General features: G+C 33.4%; 1 protein-coding gene across 1 annotated transcript; it reads left to right on the plus strand.

Moving 5' to 3' along the window:
* Positions 1–2,469: 2,469 nt before the first annotated feature.
* On the plus strand, positions 2,470–25,354 carry LOC132733813 (tyrosine-protein kinase Fer-like; the record flags this gene model as incomplete). Its single annotated transcript, XM_060720503.1, is given in 11 exon segments — positions 2,470–2,622; positions 7,651–7,863; positions 11,244–11,417; positions 11,688–11,784; positions 16,228–16,420; positions 17,029–17,169; positions 19,845–19,967; positions 21,030–21,167; positions 22,846–23,020; positions 24,115–24,297; positions 25,151–25,354. Coding segments are annotated over 10 exon segments (1,641 nt in total), but the record flags the coding sequence as incomplete, so codon positions are not given.
* Between the last annotated feature and the right edge of the window lie 814 nt (positions 25,355–26,168).

A 26,168-nucleotide genomic window follows, 5' to 3' on the forward strand; every position in this document is an offset into this window, starting at 1 on the left:
TACTACTAAACACCAGGGGAATTCTATTTGAAAGACCCTGTAAACACTAACCTCTACCAAATACAGTGTGATGTAAAACCATCCTAAAGGTACCATAAACAGCACTAGAAAGTCAAGGAAATAACACCATTTTCAACCTCATATTTAAAAATTTTCTCAATCTATGGAAGGGGGACATCCCTCCACGGCCCACCCCAATCACATACATTTTTCTTAATTCCAGTCTTAATATTCCTCTTAATAGCGAGCTCGACGAGCTGGCCCGAAGGGCCTGCTCGCAAAGCGAGCTTTACGGTAACGCGAGTACCTGCTAAGTGATGGTTTTGAAAACTTTCGTCCAAAGTACCAAATTGGACACATCGCAACCTTTCGAATTTAAAGATAACGGTAAAAACTGAGGAATTCTGACTGAAAACGGATGTGTAGACTGGTCACCCGCGCACGTCTATGGGAACCATAATTGGACAGGGAACCAGAATAACGGAAGCTGTGTATAAAAAATGAAAATCGAAGGCGCCATTTTGTTTGAAATCTGATAAATAAAAACAATTTTTTGTCGATTTTGTTGTGAAAACTATCTATAGAATGAAAGAAAATGGTCTAACTAAGAAAATGAATCCGAACACCAATTTCTTTTATTCAGTCGTTAACGCTGTACAGATGTTTAAAGTATTGTTTACGTGACGTCACAATGTAGCGCCAAACAGCACGTGCAAAACAAACAAACAAATCAAGTACGCTATTTTAATGTCGCAAACGTTTTAAGTTTTACATTTATTTCACTTAAAATAATCTTTATTTCGCTTGAAAAATTATAGAGCGTTTATCAACGTTTTCAAAACTCGTTATTCATTTCACAACATGGACGGGGCCATATTTAACACAGTACGTGTGACGTCACACGCACTCGTCACTGCATTTGAGATTATTTCATACTATTTCACGTAAAAAGTACATCGAGCTCGCTTTGAGGCTTTGCCTTTTTCATATTAGCGAGCTCGACGAGCTGGCCCGAAGGGCCTGCTCGCAAAGCGAGCTTTACGGTAACGCGAGTACCTGCTAAGTGATGGTTTTGAAAACTTTCGTCCAAAGTACCGAATTGGACACATCGCAACCTTTCGAATTTAAAGATAACGATAAAAACTGAGGAATTCTGACTGAAAACGGATGTGTAGACTGGTCACCCGCGCACGTCTATGGGAACCATAGTTGGACAGGGAACCAGAATAACGGAAGCTGTGTATAAAAAAAATAATTGAAGGCGCCATTTTGTTTGAAAAATCTGATAAATAAGAACAATTTTTTGTCGAATTTTGTTGTGAAAACTATCTAGAATGAAAGAAAATGGTCTAATTAAGAAAATGAATCCAAACACCAATATCTTTTATTCAGTCGTTAACGCTGTACAGACGTTTAAAGTATTGTTTACTTGACGTCACAATGTAGCGCCAAACAGCACGTGCAAAACAAACAAATCAAGTACGCTATTTTAATGTCGCAAACGTTTTAAGTTTTACATTTATTTCACTTTAGATAATCTTTATTTCGCTTGAAAAAATATAGAGTGAAACAAAATAAACAAAGTTTTATCAACGTTTTCAAAACTCGTTATTCATTTCACGACAGGGGCGGAGCCATATTTAACACAGTACGTGTGACGTCACACGCACTCGTTACTGCATTTGAAATAAAATTGAGCGATTATTTCATACTATTTCACGTAAAAAGTGCATCGAGCTCGCTTTGAGGCTTTGCCTTTTTCATATTATTAACAAAGCAGTAGTATACACATATATAAGAAAAGCACATTGCCACTTATAATTAAGACACGGATTTATATTACATATAATATAAATCCGTGATTAAGATGAGCTATAAACACATCAATTATAACTTTTGTCACATGGATAAGATGCTGGCCCAATCTTCAAACATGGTGATGCACAATTTTCGTCTGTTTCATTATTTTAGTCAAAATCTTCCACCCATATGTCAGCCCCACCCCGCCCCACGGAAACTATGATCTATATTCGTCCCTGCCAACCACTCCCCATGTTAATTTGTCGGGGAGGGGGTTACCAAGGAGAAGAGAGCCAAACTTTTTACCCTTAAAATATCTCTGTATTGCGAGAGCAATGCAATGGTTTTGTTTTAGAGCCCAAAAATAGCAAGGGATATTTCCAATTATTGTAGGGCGAAGTCAATTTAACTGGGATTCTTTCTATATAACTGGAGAGGACCTTTGGTGGGGTGAATTTTCTAGAGGATTTAGTCTGGTTTGAAAAAAATCATCTACTAAAAATATGGGAAGAAGAAACCGTCTTTAACAGCTTAAATGAAAGAAAATTTGTCATAGAAATTCAATAATATTGAATTAGATGGATGAAAAGGATGACTGCGATAAACGTAGCCGACAATGACAGTCGTTCGTACAATATCGTGTATGTTTTACACCATACGGCACACAAGAACTGATGACGTATTACGCATGACTGAATCCCGGAAGAAGATTGCTGTATAGTATTTATCAAGAACTCCCAGAAACTAAGAGTACTTGCTTGATTTACTGCATAAAATCACTGTTGCACAGCAGTGCAGCAGAGTTTTAAAGCGTCTGCAACTGTAAGTTTGCATTTCCTTAACATAACGATGAATACTTTGTATTTATTGACAAATTTCTACAAATTTTTTATCAGTAGTTTTTCTGCCTGGCGTTCTAAATCTGATGAAGGCTACATTAGTTCTAAATATTTTATGCTTCATTGCATTTTAATAATTTTATTTAAAATGTATGGTATCAAATATACCAATGTTCACTAGATCAAGAGACCAAAGATTGAAGTTGATGCATTCTTAATAAGCTTATTTTTGGAACAGAAAGTAGTAGGATTCTTGTAAAATCTTGACAACTTAAGTTTCATACATGTGATATGAGCAATCTCCTGGATTCAACCCTTTGTATTTTTTGCAGGAGTAAAACTATTATATGATAAAGCCTTAAAGGAAACAGAATGAATCTATATACTATAGAGTGAAACTGAGCACTGAACTAATTCTATTTAAAGATGAACCAGTTTTGCTCTAAGCCCTTGATATATACTCCTGCATTCGACCCTGTTTTACAGCATATATTGATATCCTGGTATAGTGGTAGGATCCCAAAAATCCTGATGTTTAGACACTCATCCTGATTCCAGATATCAGAGATAGAAGTCCTGAAATTCGTCTCAAAGTAAAAGAAAAAAATAAATTGCCCATGAATAATTTCAACACAGCAACAGTTTTATAAATGTAATTTTTGCGTTCCACGCATTGGTCAGTGGTAAAGGTATCAGTGATAAACAGTCTCTGTCTATATGCTTTGGTATAGCATAATAAACCTTAGTGCTGTTAATTGACAGCAATGTGACATAATAAACTGTTCCTTGGGACTAGTCACCTTTGTTCTTAGTCGAAGTTAATCTAAGCACTTGTCATCTCACTTTTTGAAAAGTTTACATTTTACACACTGTTATTCGGACTTTATTTGGAAGTAGGTGGTACAAGCTGTGTCACAAGGACCATGTAAATTTACATCTACAAATTGGCATAATTATATATTAACCAGGGTGTTCACTAGCCATGAAATCCTGAGGGTCATTTTAACCAGATACAAGGTCAAATCCCCATGATTTTAATAAAAATTTGACTCTCCACTTAAAATCCTGATGGTCAAATCAGGTCTTTTTGAAATTTGAAGGGTCAAAGAGTCATTTCAAGCGTCAAACGGACACCCTGTATTAACACCTCCTTTGATTTTTGATGAGTGCCACACTAAGAGTAAAGTTCAAGTCAAATCATTCATACTAGTTCATTACAAAATCTGTTTTAAATGTGACAGAAGCATGTCTCATTCATCTATTTTTAGATAGTTGGCAAGTTTTTAATTGTTTCTTAATTTATTTCACATTAATTTAGGTATTACTGTATACATTTATTTTATATTTATTCTTCAAAACTTTTAATTTAAAAAATGGTAAATATTTTGCATTTGTTTAAAAAAAAATTTTTTGGCCTTATTCTTCTTGTGTAAACCTGTTTCATAATGTAAGCAAAGTAACTGTCACTAGATCATGAATCTGGCCATGGAATGGCTCGTCAATCGTTGTCATTGAATATCATGATATCCATATATCATCAATATTCAACAAGTTACAACATATATAATAGCAATTCAAAATTAAGAAAATCAATACCATTATAGGGGCGTCTGTGGCTGAGTGGTTAAGGTCGTTGACTTCAAACCACTTGCCCCTCACCGCTGTGGGTTCGAATCCCGACAGGGACTTTGGATTCTTTCATGTGAGGAAGCTATCCAGCTAGCTTACGGAACGTCGGTGGTTCTACTCAGGTGCCCTTTCGTGCCTGAAATAATGCACGAAAGGGCACCTGAGGTCTTCCTCCAACAGTGAAAGCTGGAACATCGCGATATGACCTGTGTCGGTGTGACGTAAAACCCAATCAAACAATACCATTACAACCCATCTTTTCGTGTATAGTGAAAATATCTCTCTATTTTGTGGCAGTGCAAAGGGAAATAGCCTAGTTTTGAACAGTGGATTTATTTAAAGTTTAAGTTGAAAGTATAAAACCAAGGAAACATAGTTTCTATTTGTATGCTGTGTTTATAAGTATATTAAAAACTAATGATATAGGACATTGGCTATAATTATGGGTTTGCTCTGGGTTTATGAGGATTATCGGAGGGGTGTCCGTGGCCGAATAATAAGGTCTTTGACTTTAAACCACTTGCATCTCACTGCTGTGGGTTTGATTCCTGACAGGGACTTAATTCAAGACTTTGGATTCTTTTATGTGAGGAAGCTATCCAGCTAGCTTATGGTATGTTGGTGGTTCTACTCAGGTGCCTGAAATAATACACAGAGAGGGCCACCTGAGGTCTTTCTCCACCAGTAAAAGCTGGAAAGTTGCCATATGACATATACTGTGTTGGTGTGATGACATAAAATCCAGCCAATGAAAAATGGGAAAAAAAATCAATCAGAAGGTTTTGACAAACTAGCTGATATGAATAAGACAAAGTATAAATCAAGTCTTTGTGACAAAATTTGTGCAAACTTTTCTCTTTATAGAGTTAAAGAAATAGATTAAACAATTTAAAGAAACTTTTTGAAGTAAGAATCCTATTTCAGGAGCACCATTGAAGTAAGAATCCTATTTCAGGATCACCATGAAATGAGTATTCTATTTAGTTTATATTTCAGAAAGATGATTTAAAAAAAATGCACATAATGATCTTTATTGTAATTATTTTCTATAGATATTTAAATTCATTTTTGTTTTATCTATAGGCAGAATTTAAGGACTTTATTTAAGGATTTGACTCATCATATTCTATCAAATTATATTTAGCCACAGACCACTTTTCTTAACATGTAGCGAAAATTGTCCTCAAATTCAACTTCCTAAGAGCTTCTTGGATCCTCTTTAGATTTATATGGTGGGGAATGAGCTGAGTCAGTAAAGTGCGGGGTATTTTCAGTTGCCAGCGTGGTGTGATTTAGCAGGGATTTAATTTTTGCCCTTTATCTCTCTGTCTCTGAAGATTGGGATTTCTTCTAAAAGTGAGATCATTCTAAAGCCAGTGCCCCCCACTATTCATAATACATTGGGTAACAAGAAGGGGTGTCCGTGTCTGAGTGGTTAAGGTTGTTGACTTCAAAATTGCCACTTGCCTCTCACCGCTGTAGGTTCAAGCATTGGATTATGCATGTGAGAAGACTATTTAGCTAGCTTACGGAATGTCGGTGGTTCTACTCAGGTGCCCTTTTGTGCCTGAAATAATGTACAGAGGGGCACTTGAGGTATTCCTCCAACTGTAAATATGGAAAACTGCCCTAAGACCTTTGCTGTGTTGGAGCAATGTAAAACCCAATAAAAAAAATGACTGGGGTATAATTGATTTTCCCTGTATAAAATGTCAGAAATAATCATCAAAATAACAGAAATTGTTTTCATTATTCTGATGATTATTTCTACTTCTAGACACTCTTTGATTGCTACTGGCCAACTTGTAAAAAAAAGATTTAGTCTGTAAAGATAATAAATTGGTTTAAGTGCACCAATTGAAAGATTAAAAGTTGGGAATGCAGAGGGCAAGTATATGTACTTAAAAATTGACGAGATAAAGATGTAAGTCATTATGTAATCATTTGATTTTGACGATGCCACCATAATTATATACCGGTAGCCTGGGAATAAATTTGTGGTGGCAAGTCGTTGTTTCATTGACAGAGATCGAAAATTCCACTTGTCCGCTCGTTATTATGAGTAGAATTTAAGAGAACTCGGTGCAGGATGAGTAGAAAAATATTACCTGCACATTTGATTTAGAAGCAACTCGTCCTGCAGGATAAGTGACTCTGAAAATATTTTTCAATGCCACCTTAAGCGAGAAAGTTTACATTCATTGCTTAGTACTAGTAGTACTGGTTGGTTCCAGGAATGGATTTGAGAGTGTTTCAATAAGCTTACAATTGAATTAAAATAAATTTGTATAAACTAAATTTGTATAAACTAAACTAAAAAATTTGTCAAGATCTAGGAGACTTCCATTGCTGGCATCTGTTAGGAAACATGAGTTTGAGACGGTTTACAGTTTGAGATTTGAGACAATTTTTATAGTATGAGATTCCTAATTCCATTTCTTGCCAATCCACTTCATAGATTGGGAAAATTCACATCAAACACTTCAAAAGATTTAACCTCCACTTATGTCTTTGGTCCTGGTTCTCCTGTCAGAAATTATTTCAAGTTTCCTCACGGCAGTTTAAGCTATATACGGAAAAAACAATTTGACTTTTATATGGGGTTACGTTTGAGATATCTGAACCCTGTCGAGTCATTTAGTTTTCATACCAGTCACTTACTGTTTTTCTCTTTCTTTCTATTCTATATTTTTTCTGTATTCTTTATACTACCAGATACAGTATTTTTTTTTACTCTCCAGATTTTCTTTTGAACTGTCAATACTCGTGTGATAATCATAGATTAACTGTAAACATGTTCGAGCAGGGCACAGATTTTTCGGACACAACATTGGACCTTTCAAATCTTTGAATTGGTACTGTGTCACTTTAATAATTACCTTGTTTCTGGCCGGAAGTCTGCACAGCCGCTCACCAATATTCAGACTGGCTCGAAATTTGACTTACCTGACTATGTATACATACAGTGTATATTCAGTGATTTTTTTTCACTGTATTTTACAGCCGAATAAAAGTTGTTTCCCCTAGCCCAAAATAGGTCTATTTTCCTGTAAAAATGCATATATTTTCCCCTAAAATGCCTTGTGCTCTTCCTAAACAGAACCATGACTTAACAGCATCAGCTAGAAGACAGAAATCTGTCCCTATAGATAGCCTCTGCTTTATACCATGCATGTTAAATTGAATTGAAATTAATTTTTTTTCATAAAATGTGTGAGTAAATTCCATTTTCAGTTATAGGAATTTGATTTTAGGTTTTCCCCTTTCTGATTTATCGCGCTATATTTTCCCCTTCAGAAAGCCACAGGTTGTGATGAAAATTGGAAAAAAAATCACTGATATTCATTGCATATTGTATACAATTTAATCAATTTTATTGCAGATGGGGTTCGGGACAGACTTCCAGGGCCGCGAGTCCCACGATGCTTTGCTACGGATTCAAGACACAGAAATTCGTCTGCTCGAGAATATGAAAGTATGCCTGCAAAAAAGAATCGATGGCGATCGTAAATATCTGAACTCGATTACGACGTTCGTTCAGATGGCGATGAAAATGGAGGAGACAGAATATCATTCCTATTGTTCTGTGTTTAAGGTAAAACGTTGAAAAATTTACCCTGAATTTGTGTAATGAACTTGCCTTTCTCTGAATTTGGAACAGTCCATTTGAAAATTGAAGGATTTCAATATGGAATTTGTGTCTGGTCAGACTGCATGAAAGTGTAGACAGACTGGGCTTCAATATTTGTGAAAAAGGCTAAACATTATTGGTTTTGGTCGGTTTAGGGTAAAAATTTTCAAATACCTTTTCAGAAGGGTGACTTATAAATAGGGTTTCTTAATCGGACAAAAATCATAATCGATCATCGAAAATAATCAAACAACCTTTTTCGATCAATCTTCGATTATATAATTGAAACATTTATGATAACAAAGTAAATATGTACAATGCACATATCATGCTTTAATATTTATAAGAATTCCATTAATATTCTATATTTTGTGTAAACTACTACTTAATCAACTGAAATAAACTAGTTACTCATACTTATGTTCATCCTGGAGTAAAATATTTTAATCAAATAAATTCATTATATCTATGAAATTATTATGTCTCAATTCCAATAAAGGAATGAATAAGCTATGTATGGGAACAAGAGAAGTTGGTCATTAATAAAAATGCCAGGTTTTTTTAATGACACTATATATTTATATTGTAACCATCTTTAGTTTAGTGTGTAGAATAATTTTATACATATCTTTTTTGTTTGAAGTCAAAACATGTTTATTTAATATTTACAAATAGACAGTGTAGCAATTTTCTAATTTCAAATTTGAGCATAGTATGTCTGTAAACTAGAATGCCTCACTGTCAACTATTAACCTCATGGTCACCAGTATGCTTTCTCATTCATTTTAATGAAAATTATTTGGTAAACCAAAGCTGGCTTTAATTTAAAGTGTTATTATAATACAGTGAGTCACTTACTTAGTAACAGCAAGAAGATAAATAACCGATGATCGATTATTGAACTTTGTAATCGATCATCGCTAATCGATCCTATAAACGATCAATTATCGATTATACTCGATCATCGTTTAATCCCTACTTATAAGTCAGGGATTATTATATTTTGGTGCTAGGAGGCATGTGGGATGTATCATTTTTTTGCATTTTCCCTCATAAACAGACTCATTTAAACTGGGGCTGCGATTTCCATGTAATTTTGTTGTGATTAATGCTTCCGAGGGATCACACTTTTTTCAGATTTTTCTCTGATTGGCTAATGTAATTGATTTGAAAAGAAAGGGAGCAGTGTTCCAAATAGGATAAATCATGGATTCTTCTAATTTCTTTGAGCAAGAGATTTACTATACATTGATACTGTATCATGCACCTCAACCAAGTCTCTGCTAATAGCAGCCCAGATAATCATTGATAATGTTGAAAGTCTTCCATGGGAGTGGGGGGGGGGGTGGGGGGGGGAATGTTGAAAAAATCAGTGAACATGCCCAATGGCCATGTCTGTCATGATGAAACTTATAGATTTATGCTTTCTACATACTTGTACTTAGTCTAGGTCATTCATATTTAATCTACTGTTCACAAGTGACATAATGTCTTTTCTACTCATAGTCTTAAGTATGATTTCCTCTCCATTGTTTTTCCTTTCACAGAAATATTTTATTGTTATGTTATCAGTATATACATGTATGATAATCTTAAGACTTACTGTATGGTCTCAGTATATACATGTATGATAATCTTAAGACTTACGGTATGGTCTCAGTATATACATGTATGATAATCTTAAGACTTAACGTATGGTCTCAATATATACATGTATGATAATCTTAAGACTTAACGTATGGTCTCAATATATACATGTATGATAATCTTAAGACTTAACGTATGGTCTCAATATATACATGTATGGTAATCTTAAGACTTACCGTATGGTCTCAGTATATACATGTATGGTAATCTTAAGACTTACCGTATGGTCTCAATATATACATGTATGATAATCTTAAGACTTACCGTATGGTCTCAGTATATACATGTATGACAATCTTAAGACTTACCGCGCGTATGGTCTCAGTATATACATGTATGATAATCTTAAGGCTTAACGTATGGTCTCAATATATACATGTATGATAATCTTAAGACTTACCGTATGGTCTCAGTATATACATGTATGATAATCTTAAGACTTACTATATGGTCTCAGTATATACATGTATGATAATCTTAAGACTTACCGTATGGTCTCAATATCTATGTACATGTATGATAATCTTAAGGCTTACAGTTTGGTCTCAGTATATACATGTATGATAATCTTAATACTTACCATATGGTCTCCCATTTAAACATTCTTTGAGCAAGTAACTTTACACCTGTGCATTGTTAAGTACTGGTTGGTTTTTAGGAACGGATTGACAGATTGTAAATGATGTCTATAAGCTTATAGCTTCCTAGTACAAATTCAAACTAAAATAAATTCAGTGTAAACAAGGAAATTATTGATTAAGTTCACTTTTACTGTTACAATTTTACCCTGGCACAAGCTGTTATTTATTGTGTCTTAAAGGTCTGCCACCAAGAATAGACATGTTTATCTGTTTTAAATAGATTTTGATGCGTAGATTACAATAAACATGAAAAAAAGAGTGTTTTAAGATGGCCTTATATACAAAAAAACTGATTTAGAAAGTTGTATTTTTCTGTAACGAGATTTTAAGATGGCCTTATATACAAAAAACGTGATTTAGAAAGTCGTATCATACCATAACGAGGTTGGTTATTTCCGCTGCCTTTTTTGCTGATGACGTAGGAATATCCCTAAACTAGCCATGACAGTCATTCAAGTGTATACATTTACCGCAAGTCCATTATCAGAAATAGATTTTACAGTTGATCCTGGAAAATTATTTCCTTTGACATAAAAAACAAACTTAAGTAAATTACAAGAAAGAATTTAATATATTTAATGTTAATATTATCTTACATATTTGTACTTCTCAGCATCTGTCCCATCAGAGTTACAAATATTCTTGAGTCTTTAGGCCGTTTAGGACATGAAATAGCTTCAACTCGCCCCTCATGCTATGGTTTTGAATCCTACCAGGGACTTTAGATTATATCATGTGAGGGAGCTATAATCTGCTAGCATACTGTATGCTGTGGTTTTACTCTGGTGTCCGTTCATGCCTGAAATAATGCTAAGAGGGGCACCTGAGGTCCTTGTCCAACAGTACAGTATGCTCAGCATGGATTATGCCTATTCCGCAAAATTTTAGCAAATTTCCATTCATGGTGAATCTCATTCACGGGGTCCCACACAGGGTTTTGGAATATCCACGCTGAGTTTACCGTAAATATGGAAAATCACCATATGACCTTAACTGTGTTGATGCAACATAAACCTGACCTTCTTTCAGACCAACAAATGTTACTTCTTCTTTCAGGCCTGGAATACAGTAATACGAAGCACAGAACAGTTAGTAGAGTTACTTCAATTTAGTGTAGATGGTCTAACTACTAAAGTTATGGAGAAAATAACGACATTATTAAGTGACAAGAAAGCAGCTAGAAAATCGTACGAAGATGAAAGAAATAGGTTGGAGAAGGAATTTACACGAGTGAGTAAAAACAATAAAATATTTTATTTTGATGTTTTTGAAAAATTACTGACTAAATGATTGATTGATTTTCCAGTAAAACCAAAAAGGAATTTAATAGATTTGTTCATGCATTCTTCCTGATGTTATTTTAATACAATCATGTACGTTAGAATTTGATGGATTGAACAATTTTTTTTTTTTGGTATTTATTTATTTATCATTCATGCAAATTTTAAAGTTTGTTTAATTTATATCCCCTTTTTACAATTTGGTGTAAATTATGTACAGATCAAAGATGAAGTCCAGAAAAACAAACTTGAGTACACCAAATGTGTTGATAAAGTAAGAGTGGAACGTGCCAAATATGAAGATGCAAATGCAAAAGGTATTATATTTTATAATTCATACAAAAATGATAATATTCTGTATATGGTTCCCGGCTTATAAACTATAAAATTCATGTCAAAAAGGTAACCAGCTAGCTTACAGAAGGTTGGTTATACTTGAGTGATGGCTTACGTTTGAAATAATGTCCGTAGGGCACCTGATGTCTTCCTCAACACGTAAAGCTGGAAAGCCACTTCTGAAATTTTGATTTGAGCGGCATCTGAGGTCTTCCTTCACAAATAAAGCGGAAAGTCGCTTCTGAAATAATGTCTAGAGGGGCACCTGAGAGCTTCCTATACAAGTTATGCTTGAAAGCCCTGTCTGAAATAATGACCAGAGGGGTATCTGAGGTCTTCCTCTACTAGTAAAGCTTGAAAATTGCGTCTGAAATTCTGACTGGAGTGTTGCCCTTGTTAGCTATCTTCCTCCACCCCCGCCCCACTCCTGTTGCCAACTTAAGCTTTGTGATACATGTATTAAAACCCTTGAACTTCTTATAACCAAGAAGGGGAAATCCATTCCACAAAATAATAACATATGACAATATAAACAAACCTTTAACATTTAAAAAAGTTTTGGTAATACTTCCGTCTGTAAAAGTTAAATTTTTTATCCAATTGACTTGGTTGCCTGTTGAAGTAAAATTTCCTTGTTTTAATTGGTTGTAATTTAAGATTTTAAGTAGAAGTTTTATGAAATTTGAAGTGATTTGTTGGTCATTTAATTAAATTCCTGTAATTATTAAAAAAGAACAAAAAAAACCTACTTTATGCAAAGTTTGAGTGTCACTTGTTTTGTAAACATTGGGTCACAGGACTTGTGCGATCCTGGGTTGATGTGAAATTTTTCTGTAAACATTGAGTCAAATAGTTATTTGTCTCTCACATCAGATTCAGAAATCATGTTGGATGGGTAAGTAGTCAGTCACTTGCTGAGAAATTTGTAATTACTGGTTTGTTATCCAGGAAAGCCGGTTAGGTTGACCGATCGCCTAGAGATGACCAGAACTGTGTCAAAGTCATCATAAAAAACAAACATACAAACTGTAGGCATTGGTTAACTTATTCCAAATTTGATCTGTTGTTTTGATTGTTTTTTGAAATTTGCTCCATTTAATTCACCAATAAGTACCGAAGAATTTATACACCTAAAACTAAATTTTGTGTTCTTTAGTGCTGATGTCAAGCCATTAACCACATATCCATATAGACTGTCTCTGTAAATAAGAGCTTTCTTTTGACCTACTTTGATTTGACCTTGACCTTAAAATGCTTATGTTATTGTGACCTTGATCTTTTGAGGTCAAATTTTCAAAATTCCTATTTGAGGAGTACAGTGTTTGTATGAACAATAGTACTATGAATAATCTTGTTTCTTTTTGTTATCAATGCTGATTTTTTATTTGAAATCTGTAAACATGTTTTATGTAAAGTGATGTAAGTAATTTGTTGATCTAAGTGACAAGTACTTTGTACAATGAAATATACATGTACAGTGAGGAAAAGCAATGTAATATAAAGTAATGGAAACATTTAAAGGACTTCCACTTGGCCTATATGTCATTGATAACATTATTTATTCTATAATTTTTTACATTCTTTGAAGAGAGATATAAATGATCACTATTAAATATACATTTGTCACCTTAGTGCAGTAATGGGTTAACTTCTTATATAATTTGATATGAGTTAAACCGTTACTGCACTACAGTGGTGATATACATAATATTGATCATTTTGTATTTCACTTCAAAAATGTATATAATTATAGAATGATATGACAATATGTATGTTATTTATATGTAATATAATATATATGATATTTAAAATTGGTTCAGTCGTAAAATATACTGGTAGCTGGGGAATGTAGGCAATTTATGGCCACAATTGTTTGATATTCGATATAAACTTGATAGTATAGATTTTATAGGCTGTCTGATATTATATCTGTAAAAAGTGTATGTCGGTAGATATCAAAAAACCACTTCAGGCAGATATTTTATCAAGGGTCCGAAAATAGATAATAAACATGGTTTTGTCAAATAAATTTCTTCGATATTGATTTTAACTTGAAATAATTTTTTTATTTTCAAGATTGTTTTTAAAATCTATGTATGTAAAGTTATATAATACTGTATGCTTGTAACATTAACTTTTATAATTTGTTTTATTCACACATTACATATTGTTAGTGCATCTTTTTTTTAGAACAATGCTATAACTTTGTATCAGTCACATATTACATAATGATAATGTGTCTTTTAAAAAAACAAACAGACAAACAAGCAAACATACAAACAAAAATTAATAATTCTAACAGTTTGAAGATTTAAAGACATTTATGCTTTTTTCATAGGTTTAAAATTTTTTTTTTTTTTTTTTTTTTGGAAAGTCCGCTGACTCATCCGGAGGCATGTATAAGTAGAAGTTAAAAAAAGGTTGCTTACACATTATTTTCCTCTTCCACATAATTGATATTTAATGTACTTCCTGATCTTAGCGAACACTTTGTCATTACAATAATATAAAAAACGGTACGCTATTCCGTACTATGACCTCGTCATGTTTATAATAAACAGTTAGTTGCTGTTAAGTGCTTAATGATGAGCAATTTACTAATATGTCGTTAGAGCTGTTATAGGCAAGATAAGTAGATCTTGGAAGGTGAACAATGCATGGTAACGTCCTTTGATCACGATTTTCTGTAACGATTCATGCCCCCACTTCATTATGATCTGCAGATCATGTAACCATAACATGTTTCAATATGAAACTACATTCGTAATACGAAGATGCAATGCACTATTCGTATATAAATTATACACATGAATTTTGTTTTTTTCTGAGATTTGTCTCAAATCTCAGGATTTTCATTGGTCAGTGTACATTCGGTGCAGGTTTCTGACCAATCAAGTACCTGAGATCTATCTGAGTTTGAGCCCTAGAACATTTCTTTATAACCTTTGATCCTGGTCTGAGAGGTTGGGCGTGTAGGCTGGTCTGGTTCTAAACTGGTGGCAATGGCTAATCTCTTTCAGTTCCAGCAGGTGAGGAGATAACTTATGTTTACACTGAAATTGATTGATTTAAGAATGTTCAAACAAAATTCAAGTGTTAAGAAACAGACTATAATTTTGACGCTTATCTCAAAAGTAGGCCATACAAATCATGTAATACCAAGTGTTAAGAAAAATTGTTTTCTGTCTTTTATAATTATTGTTGTTCTTTTCTTCTTTTTACTGTTAAATCTGAAGGCCGTACTGAAAGTAAGTACACATGTTCTGTTTTAAGTTCACCAGAGTACAAAGTGCTCAAGGTGTACTATTGTGATACCCCTGTGTCCGGCATCAGGCATTTATACTTAAACAACATGTCCTCCAAAACGACTTGACTGCTAGTGATTAAACTATACAATGACCCTTGGGTTGTTCTGTATAAAAATTGTTTAAATGGTTCTGGTCTGCTGAACAAGATGGTTGCCAGATCTGAAAATAGAGAGAAAAAAAAAACTTTAAATGACATCTTCTGAAGCTATTTTGCAGATTTTGATGAAACTGTACAGCAATGATCATTAATTAGGTAGTCCTTTACAAAAAATTGCTTGTAATCAATCCTGTCTGATGAACAAGGAATATACTGGTAATTAAATCTTATCTGGCTAGACCATGTCCTCTGGTGAGCGATTTAGAGCCATTGAGGCTCTCTTGTTTGTGTAAACTTTGTATGTTGTATGTAACTTCTGCAAATAAATATCAATTTTGTTATATTATATATTATGTTATAACAAATTGTATTATAACTATAGAAGAATAGATGATATTAAAAATGTCATTATAAAGAACATAAGAAAGAATCTGATGTACATGTAACAAAAGGTTTAAAGTTGAAAAAAAAAATAAAGAAGATAGCTTATTATTGCTTGAACCTGGACCTTGTGAGCTTTAGGTAATGCAGGGAACAAGTATTAGTTGAAGTTTGCAAAACAGAACTATAATATTATGTATTTCTGTCCATTAGTAGGTATAAATGCTCAGAACAAGTTAATGGGAACCAGAGCTTTTTATATGTTTCTGTGTGCATGTAAAGCCTGGAACAGGTGTGAAAGTGCCAAAACAGAAATAATTGTATGCTGTTTGTAAATTATGTTTGTAGGAAAAGCTGGGAATAAGTTTCAAAACTGTAAAATTATGAAAATTTGTATTCTTCCTATAAGAAACAGTGAAATAAGAATATTCAAATTCTTTCCATTTGTAGGTAGAGCTGGGATCCAGTTAAAAAATGTGAATGATTTAGAATGATTTAGAAAGTGCAAAATAGAACTAGGTGTATTATTTCTGCTTGTAGGTAAAGCTGGGAAACAATAAAAAAAATTATGTTGTTGAACTCTATATAATAGATAGATAATTTATTGACATATACATTTACATGCTTTTTCTTTGAAGGTAAAGCCGGGAACAAGTTAGAAAGTGCCAAACAGAGCTACGTACAGGCGAGTGTGAAGTTACACAAACTGCATAACAAATACATTCTCTCGCTATGTGAACTTAAGAGCCATCAAGAACATTATAGCAACAAAACTTTACCATATTTTCTGGACCATCATCAGGCTAACCAGGAGATACTTGTTCAACAGTGGTAACATTATTTTAGAAAAAATGTTATTGGGAAGATTTATTGTCACTTTAACCAGGGCCGGCAAAATCTGATTTTGAGTTACTAGTCCGTTTTTCTCTGAAACATTTCTTTAGGGCCAGTAAAATCTGATTTTGACTCACTTGTCTGTTTTTCTCTGAAACATTTCTTAACTTGCAGCGCCAGCAAAATCTGATTTTGACTAATAAGTCCATTTTTCTGTGAAGCATTTCTTAAATTGTCCGTATACCATCTATACAGTAAATTTCCACTTGTCCATACAAGCTGTGGGACGACTTGGGTAATAGGATTTTGCTGCCCCTGCAGTTTAAGGCAGTGAAAGACTTGCTCCAGAATTAAGAATATTTTGGGTTTTACCCAGCTTATCCGGAGGGTACAATAAAACTTATACAGTTACAGCTTTGAAGATGAGCGCAAAAGGTTGGAAAAATTATACATTTATATTGTGACAGAAAGTCCACCGTGAATTTTTAGAAATAAAAAACATTTAATTTTGTATTTTGATTGTTGTATTTTTGTTGAAATTAGGGCATGAGGCCTGTGTTACACAAATAATTAAAATATCTATAACATAACTTTAATTATTTCAGCAAAGACTTTTTAGAAGAGTTCCAGAGTTTGACAACATTTTCTACAAAAGATCATATCACTGCCTACCAGTCTATAGAAAATGCGGTAGACGACATCGTACCCGAGAAAGAATATACGGAGGATTTTGCCGTTAAATACAAGTATGAGCAGTTTTTCCATAAAGCCAAGCAAAAAAAAGTTGTTCCATTTCAGGTCTCCCTAAAGTCCCTTAATTTTAGCTCGACTATTCAAAGAGTAAGAGATAGCTATTTGTTGTGCCCTCCCAGACATCGGCATTCGCGTCGCTGGTATACTTTGGTTAGGTTTTTCGTGTAAGTTAGTATCTCCAAAACTAATGAAGGAAATTGGTAGAAATTTCACACACTTTTTCCCTATGATTTTCTAGCCAAATGTGTACAGGTCCCATAACTGAGTTACCTTTTTACAGAGTTATGCCCCTTTTCTTACTTTCATGTTCTAAGAATAGTTGAGCATGCTGTCCTACTGGCAGTTCTTGTTAACTTTCAACTCAAGAGATTTATTTTTGACTTTCCCACTTTTCAAAAAAAAATTCTGTACAATATATATGTAAGATTTTGAACTTTTGCAATGTTACTTAATTTTTGGATAATTCTTACTATCAAAAACTCATGACTGAGGCAATTTATAAGAAATTTTTTACAAAATCCAATATAAGTGGTGGTATTTTCAAAAATGATAAGAATAAAAAAGGATACACCTTAATATATAATTTATATAGGTAAAATATGCTATATCGAAGGCTTTGTGCCATATGGCTGTATCTCATATGACATAAAGAAGGAGTTACAACATTTTTGAACCAAGCAGAAGCTGGTGATATGTCTTTAAGATTGGTTTGTTATATTTGTTTTTAGACTTCAAGGTTTACATGTTCCTATTTTGGTAATTTAAGCTACTAATTATATAGAAAAACTAGGAAGTTGTAAATATTCTGAAGCTATGTTAGGAAGTCATGCTGATTAGGGGTGTATCTGATTTCATATTAATACAGTTATATATAAAACTGTGTTATTTATAGTGATAGATAATTGTAGATGTAAATTTAATATGCTTATTTACTTCCTGAATGAAACTTGAAACTTTTATATTTTAATGATGTTACCACATAATAGAAATGAAATGTAAATAGTGATACTATGTGTGAAAATCAAGAACACTGGTGCTAAAAATAGATTGTTACATAACTATTTCTATATACATGAAGTAAAAAAAAAAAAAAAAAAAAAAAACATGAAGTATGCATATTAGTTTGTTTACATTTTGCTATCTTTACGATATGTTACTGCAGATTTAGTGCTACTTTCTTCAGCTGTTAAACATCTAACATGCTCTAAATCCATTATTAAAACATTATTAAACCCATGTTTGACATTTCTAAAGTATTTAACAAATATGGATTTTTAAGGCATAATGTCCCTTTCTAGGGCTGGGGCGAGTATTCGAGTACTCGGATAATCACGAATCAAAATGAAAAATCGAGTACGAATATTCGTCAGTCCAGAGATCGTGGATTGCGATCTTATTTGTTTATTATACATTCGCTGTTTTTTACACTTTAAAAAAAAATCAATTTGTGTATGAATTATGCGATGTTTACCTAAATACAATTTGTTCATTTAAGCCAGGAAGTAAACGAACATGTTCCATGATGCTGAGCTAGGAAGTCATTAGTTTCGAAAAAGGAATCACTTTATCTTTATTGAGCACTTGTTTTTAAATATTTTTAGTCGCTATGTATAGATCTATAATGACGTGACATGTATTGAAAACTGTTTTATTTTTAGGAATCCACAATTTGCTAAACGCAAGTTAATACGTCAGTGTGACATTACATGTATTGGCTGAAAAGGAGTCACGCCAATATAAAAATCCCACCAGCAAAATTTTTCCCAATTTTTGGAAAATACTTGTCTTTTCATGTGATTAGACAAGTTCGTTGTACTGCCTCTATATAAGTCAATTTGCCATGGCATGTTTTACAAACTGCTTTTTCCTCATTTTCATTGAAAGTAAATTTTGCTGGTGGAATTTTATATTGGGGCGACTCGTTTTCAACCTAGTTTATATTTGCATTGCATATATGTTTAATGAATAATTAAATTAATGTTTAGTGTTGTTTTAAGAAAAATTAACATGTTTTCAGAATTTATGTTCATGTTTTTATGGGTGTCTTGATAACAAAAGATTGGTGGTTCGATTTGTGAATCGCATGTGCTGAAACGTGGATCAGATCGGATCGTCACTTACCCGACGATCCACAACCCTATCCCTTTCATTTAAACCTTACGTATGTGAAGTTGGGGATGTGAAATTTAAGAATCCCAATAGGACAAAAAGTATTCCCAAATTAGTTGATATTTGTACCCTTTTGTTAACCCTTTAACTGCCATAAGGACAGCATATGCTGTCCCTATTATTTTCGGCGTATTTGCCATATGGACGGCTTTTGCCATTTCTATAATAATAATAATAATAATAATAATAATAATGATAATAATTATAATAATAATAATTATAATAATAATAATAAATATAAAGATAATTATACCATTGACAATACTTATTTCTATACTAGCAGATTTGAAACTATATATAATTATTATAATACTAATAAATAATTATAATTATATTAATATTATAATATAATAATTTCTTAGAAAACCCTCTGGCAAATAGGTGATCAATAAATCAATAACCCTGTAGAAGTGTAAGGGTTAAAGAATAGGGAAAATGATGACTTTCTTCATATAAATATTTTTACTAATTGTGTAATTATCTCATTGGAACGTTACAGATCGGACCCATTTACACCGGTGACAATAGACTTTGATGGTAAAATACTGGATGATTATCAGGGAACATTAGTACCGAACCGTCTCGCTGTCGACGATTTTACACAAGAATCACTGGAATCACAGTATGTATCTCTCTGTATTTTTTCCCAGTATAATATATAGAGGATATTGAATGAATGTAAGTTCAATACTGAATTTATTGTATGAGTTAAATAAAATGATATGCGAGCCTCTAGGGAGCGTAATATTATTTTATAAAAAAATAACAATAATTTTAAATCAAATTCAATAAAGTCAGTATTGAAAAGAGACTGTTTAAAGTGAAAAAGAATAATTTTTCATAAACACACCTATAGTGTAACGCTTACATTTAGCGCGTCTTTACACTATGTTTGTATGATGCAAATGACATCACATCAAGATATACGCACTGTTGTGCAATACCATTATTACAGAAATGAAAACCTGGCACGGGTTTGTGATGATTTTCTATGTTCATGGATTCAACTAGAACCAATAACACTTGGTGCTTCTGAGCCTTGTGAGATCCTAACTGTACAATTCACTAGTCAAATACAAGTTGCATACGACATGTTTAAACTTTTGGCGCTTTTACAATTTATAACATATTACCACAATGTGTTGATGTTATTACCTTTGTTTATGTTTTGTACATTTTGAAAGGTCTGTTGATACAATACAGTCATTTCAGTCGTAAACTGAGCTATTACTATTGTCCTTGGCAATGGTTCTTTTATGATATGTATAGCATTTTAGCACAGTGTGACATTTGACGTCCATTTTGTCTATGTTTTGTACATTTTGACAGATCTGTTGATACAATACAGTTGTTTAGATCAGCCGTACACCAAGCTTTTGATATCGTCCTTCTGACAAATTCATTTGACTTCCCTGTATGTTTTATAGGGTAATAGTATGAAGCATGTTAGAATTATGATTTGAGCCGTGTCATGACAAAACCAACATAATGGGTTTGCGACCAGCATGGATCCAGACTAGCCTGCGCCTGATCAGGATCGATGCTGTTCGCTTTCAGTTTCTCTACTTGTAATAGGGATTGTAAGCAAACAGCGCTGGCTGGTCTGGATCCATGCTGGTCGCAAATGCATTATGTTGGTTTTGTCGTGACGCGGCTCATTTGTGTTTTATTTAAATTATTACAGAAAACAAACATTGTCTGAAGAAATAGATAGTATAAAGAAACAGCTACAAGATTTAGAATCGGAAAAAAAAACGTCGGCAGACAGAGTACGGGATCTACGTAAGGACATGTCAAAGTTGTCTCATGAAGAAATGTCTGAGTAAGTGTAGTATTTGTGCGGGGCAGAGATAGTATTTTCGGGGTGCCAATTATGGGATAGGGAAGGAATTTTGCGGGGGATGGGGGGTTGCAAGGACAGTATTTTTGTATGTGTAGGAAAGGAAATTTTGTGGTGGGTCAAGGACAGTATTTTTGTTTTGGATAGGGGAGGAATTTGTGTTGGGGGTTGGGGGGTGCAAGGACAGTATTTTTGTTTGGGATTGGAACAGTATTTTTGTGTGGGGTTGGGAATGGGGAGTAGGATAAAATTTTGGCAACATTCCCCTTCCTCAATGTTTGTTTTTTCTGTGCACCTCTGGCATAATTTCTTGAAAGTAAACAAAAAATATAAGTTAAAGGAGAGCACCAATCCCCTGTTTACAATATATACATACTTGCCTACTGATCCAAAATAGGGAGTATAGAAGGTTTTGAAAAAATGAAAAGAGTTGTCCAAAGTAATGCTGGTCTTTTACTGTTATTTTAAGTAAATTAAAAAAAAATGCCTTGTTTTGAGGTAACATTAAGAACAATTTTTATCAGATAAACTCAGGGAAAATTAAAAACAGACAATAGATCTTTTTTTTTGGATCAATGTCAAAACTTGGATCAATTGCTTTGTTTTTGTTTTATCAAACTTTTCATCTCCCTACGAATGATCACAAGGAAAATTAAAAATAGACCATAAACATATTTTTGGATCATGATCAAACCATGGATCAATTGCTAAATTTTAGAAAACAATTATTGTGTAATTTATCGAACTTTCCGTCTGTTTATTTCATTTTACTTCCTGTTTTAAAGTTTCACTATGTTGTATACTATGGCTGTTACATATAGGGAAAAGAGGTAAATAAACTGGTTCCCTATCACAAGTTATATAAAATTTTTCAACATACACATGGGTACAAGTTTTCAAATTTCAGAAGTTCAGGATTTTGTGCCCCCACAGTAGGGGGGGGGGGCATTTAAATTTATACTTGTCTGTCCATCTGTCTGTCTGTTCTCATTATGTGTCGCATTTAGCTAAAAAAATATTAGACCTAGAGTCATGAAACTTCACAGGTTTATTGCTCAGCATTTTGTTGTTATGCAGCTGGGGTTTCTTTTGTGGATTTTTGTTTTGTTTTGTTAGAGTTATTGCCCTTGACTTGGTAAAAATTTGCAATTTTCAACTTGTGGTGCACATAGCTAAAAAAACATTTTTGACCAAAAGTCATGAAACTTTACAGGAATGTTGTTCAGCATGTGAAGTTGTACACTTGGGTTTCACTTGTGGATTTTTTCTGTTTTGTAAGAGTTATTGCCCTTGACTTAGTGAAAATTTGCAATATTTAATTTGTGTTTCCCTTGTGGATTTATCTAGTATTTCTAGAGTTACTGTTCTTGACTTAGCAATTACAATATACGTAAATCATCTAAAAGAGGTCAAAATTAGCAAACAATATGCCATACTGCTTTAGTAACGTTGTAGATATATTGTGATAAATACTGCGAAAACAAATCATTAATTGCACATAATATGTAAATTATTACTCGAATTCTGAAACTAATTACTTTAAAAAAATCATTGTACATCTTTCTCAAGTTTGATCATCTTGAAATAATTTTGGCTCATTTGGAGGCATGTAGCTTAAAACTTTTTTGTTTTTTTTGAACATTTGATTTTTGTATCGCAGGTACCTTGATAAACGTAAACAATTCGAGGAGCTGAAGAAAAAGATAGCAGAGCTGGAGAGTAACATGGCAACGAAAGCTGATCTTATCAAGATCATCGAGGAACCGCTAAATAAATTAGGTGATGGTACGCCGCCGGCAGCTCTCGATATACCAGATATTTCCCTAGACAATGTGGTACGTTTTACTGTTGTCATGACATTTTTGTACGAATTACCGCCTCCGTAGTTGAGGCGTTAGAGTCGATGACTTCTAATCCAGTTACCTCTCTGGCTTGGGTTAGATCCCCAGAGATGCTTTGGTAGTTTAGCACGGAGGAAGGTAGTCTAGTACTGGTGTAACTCTCCAGGAACGATGGTTAGGAAACTACCCGCCTATATGACTGAAATACTGTTGGGAAAAGGCGTAAAATGAAACAAACAAATGAATTACTGCATAATTACTTTTAGCTCAACTACACGTAAAATAGGAAGAGCAATTGTACTCACGTTGGCGTCGTTATCATCATCGACATGGCCATCACACTTCGGTTAAGCTTTTGCCTGCAAATTGGTTTCTCCAAATCTAATGAAGGGATTTAAACTTTACATACTTACTTGAAAGCAGAGGTAGTCACTGTGCAAGGCCCATAACTCTAGCACGGATTTTGGATAATAACCCTTGTTGAACTTAGACAAATCTACATTATCCAGGCTCATTTTTGACTATCAAGCACTGACAGCTCCTGTTTAAAGTATCATTTTGTTATAGCCAGCATTTAATTTGGTATAGTTCATTTGAAGTTAAAGGAATTTCAGTATCAAAAAACAAATAGTGAGCTGCCAATTACACAAGTCTGGTTAGACTGCACAGTTGTGCGAGCCGGCCTGGCCCTATAATGGTGACAAAGGCTTATTTTATCTCCCTTCTGTTTCCAGCATATTAAAGGAACTCCAAAGGCCTAAAAATATAAAATTTGAAAATCTTACAAATATCAAGTTAATCTCTTAAAGCAAAGGATAACAAAGAAATATTCTAAGATCTAAATTGAAAATTGATTTTTGTGCGATTCTTTGCCGGATTTGTGTGAAAAGTGGTCATTTTGCACTATTAACTAATTATTCTTAAAAAATGGGGTGAGGGAATGTCTTGAAAATTTACACATAATTTATTGGTCCAGATATTCATCAATTGGTTTAACAAATCTCGAAAAAAATATCCCAAGTGAGGTCAAATTGTCAGACCTATGTGGATTTTCTTTAAATGTTTAATCTTATTTGCATTTTTTTCAGTCCACTCACAGTGGCGATGAGAAGAATAGTAAATTGAAAATGTTTAAAAATCTCAAGAAGATGAACCCTTTAAGATTGATGCGGGAAAAAAGCCAGATAGAGAACGGACAGAAAGAAGACGGTCCACAAAATTATGAACAACAAGAAACACACCCTTCTTCCAGTGTGGATTCCGGTTTTGCGGTACGTTCATGACATACCTTGTATACACTCATATTATGTTTGTCTCAGTTGGGTTTGAATCCCGTTTGAAAAACACTTCAGGTTCCTTCATAGGAAATAGCTATCCAGCTAGTTTACAGAATGTTGGTGGTTCGATTCTATTCATTTGCTAGTTTTGTGCCTGAAATTATGCACACAATGGGGCACCTAAGATCTGGTTTAAACTAGTATAGCTAAAAAGTTGCAATATGACCTATAGAGTGGTTTTAATTATACTGTGTATATTTATTATATTTTCATTGCCATAACTTCTACAAAGATGCATGTAAATTATAATAAATAAGTACTGTGTAAATATGTTGTAGACATTTATTTCCAGTGCTGGGTAGAATGAATTGATTATCATAGCGCTTTGTTAGGTTATGCATACATTTACTCATTTCTATGTATACATAATGCATAGTTTAGTGTTGTGTGATAGAATTGCATATTTCGGTGCTGTGTAAGTAAAGATTATGTAATTTTGTTGCTGTGTATTTTTCTTAATGCAAATTTTAATACTGTGTGATGCATATTTTGGTTAAAGTCGAAAATAATGCTGTGTAAATAAATATATCAATAATGTGTGAATGAATGAATGAATGAATGAATGACGAAAGTAAGGAAGGAAGGAATGAAGGAAGAAAGAAAGGAAAGAAGGAAGGAATGAATGTATTTATACTTCAGTACTGTGTAGATGAATATTTCAGTGCTGTGTTAATTGAAATACTTGTAATTTAGTGCTGTGTTAATTGAAAAACTTGAATTTTAGTGCTGTGTTAATTAAAATACTTGTATTTTAGTGCTGTGTGTAAGTTAAGTATATATATTACAGTCTTGTTCGGCATCACCTGCTAAAAAGTTAGAAGATGAAGAATGGTTCCATGGAGTTTTACCGCGGGAGGAAGTTCAGCGTCTGCTGTCAGACGACGGGGATTTCCTGGTACGGGAGAGCAAGAATAAACGTACCAATGAAACGCAATATGTACTGTCCGCCTACTGGCAGGGATACCGTCATTTCATCATACAGTTTCAGGAGGTATATTGCTTTAATCCAGTTTGCCTTATATTTTAACCTTTAAAGGGACTTGACCAGGGTTTTTTATGCCCCCCCGCTATATAATGGCTGGGGCATATAGTGTTACCCTGTTCCGTCATTCTGTCAATCTGTCCTTCGTCATCATCAATTTTTGTCATTATCTTAGTAAACGTTGCACACATTCAACTCAAATTTGACATATGGATATATCATGAGAAAATACAGGCCAAGTTCAAATTTGGTCATAGTTCAATGATTTTTGACAGAGTTATGTCCCTTTCACTTTGAAAATAATATGAAATTTTCAGTTTCCGTTTATTATCTCCCCAACGGTATTACACATTCAACTCGCGAATGTAAACAAACAAAAAATGAATTTTCCTGTAGCTGTGCCTCCAAGACACAGTTACTGAAAAATGGGAATAACATTGACTTCGATAAATCATTTCATTTTGATATACCTGGTTAGTAGCACTGGTTGTTTAAAGCTGATTTACTAAAAATAAGTTCTTTCAAAATTTGAAAAAAGCTGCGATCTCGATGGAAAAAAAACTTATATATTAGTTAATTATTCATGGCAAATCTCTCAATCAACATACATATTATTTTTATAAATAATTTTGTCAGCCTTGATAATGATAATGATTATGATTCATTTTCTATAAAAACAATTATTCTGTTGTTTTTCTTTTTGAAAAATGTACATTTCACCTAACTTGTAATTGTTTACACCTTTTCTAATTATTTTTCATAAAATGAATTTGTTTATTAATAAATTTGTTTTTATTTTCTTTTAAAAATAAAGGGAGGTAAT

Source organism: Ruditapes philippinarum, unplaced genomic scaffold (genome assembly GCF_026571515.1).
Source record: "Ruditapes philippinarum isolate M1 unplaced genomic scaffold, ASM2657151v2 ctg7504_1_1_1_1, whole genome shotgun sequence".
In the NCBI taxonomy this organism is placed as follows: domain Eukaryota; kingdom Metazoa; phylum Mollusca; class Bivalvia; order Venerida; family Veneridae; genus Ruditapes; species Ruditapes philippinarum.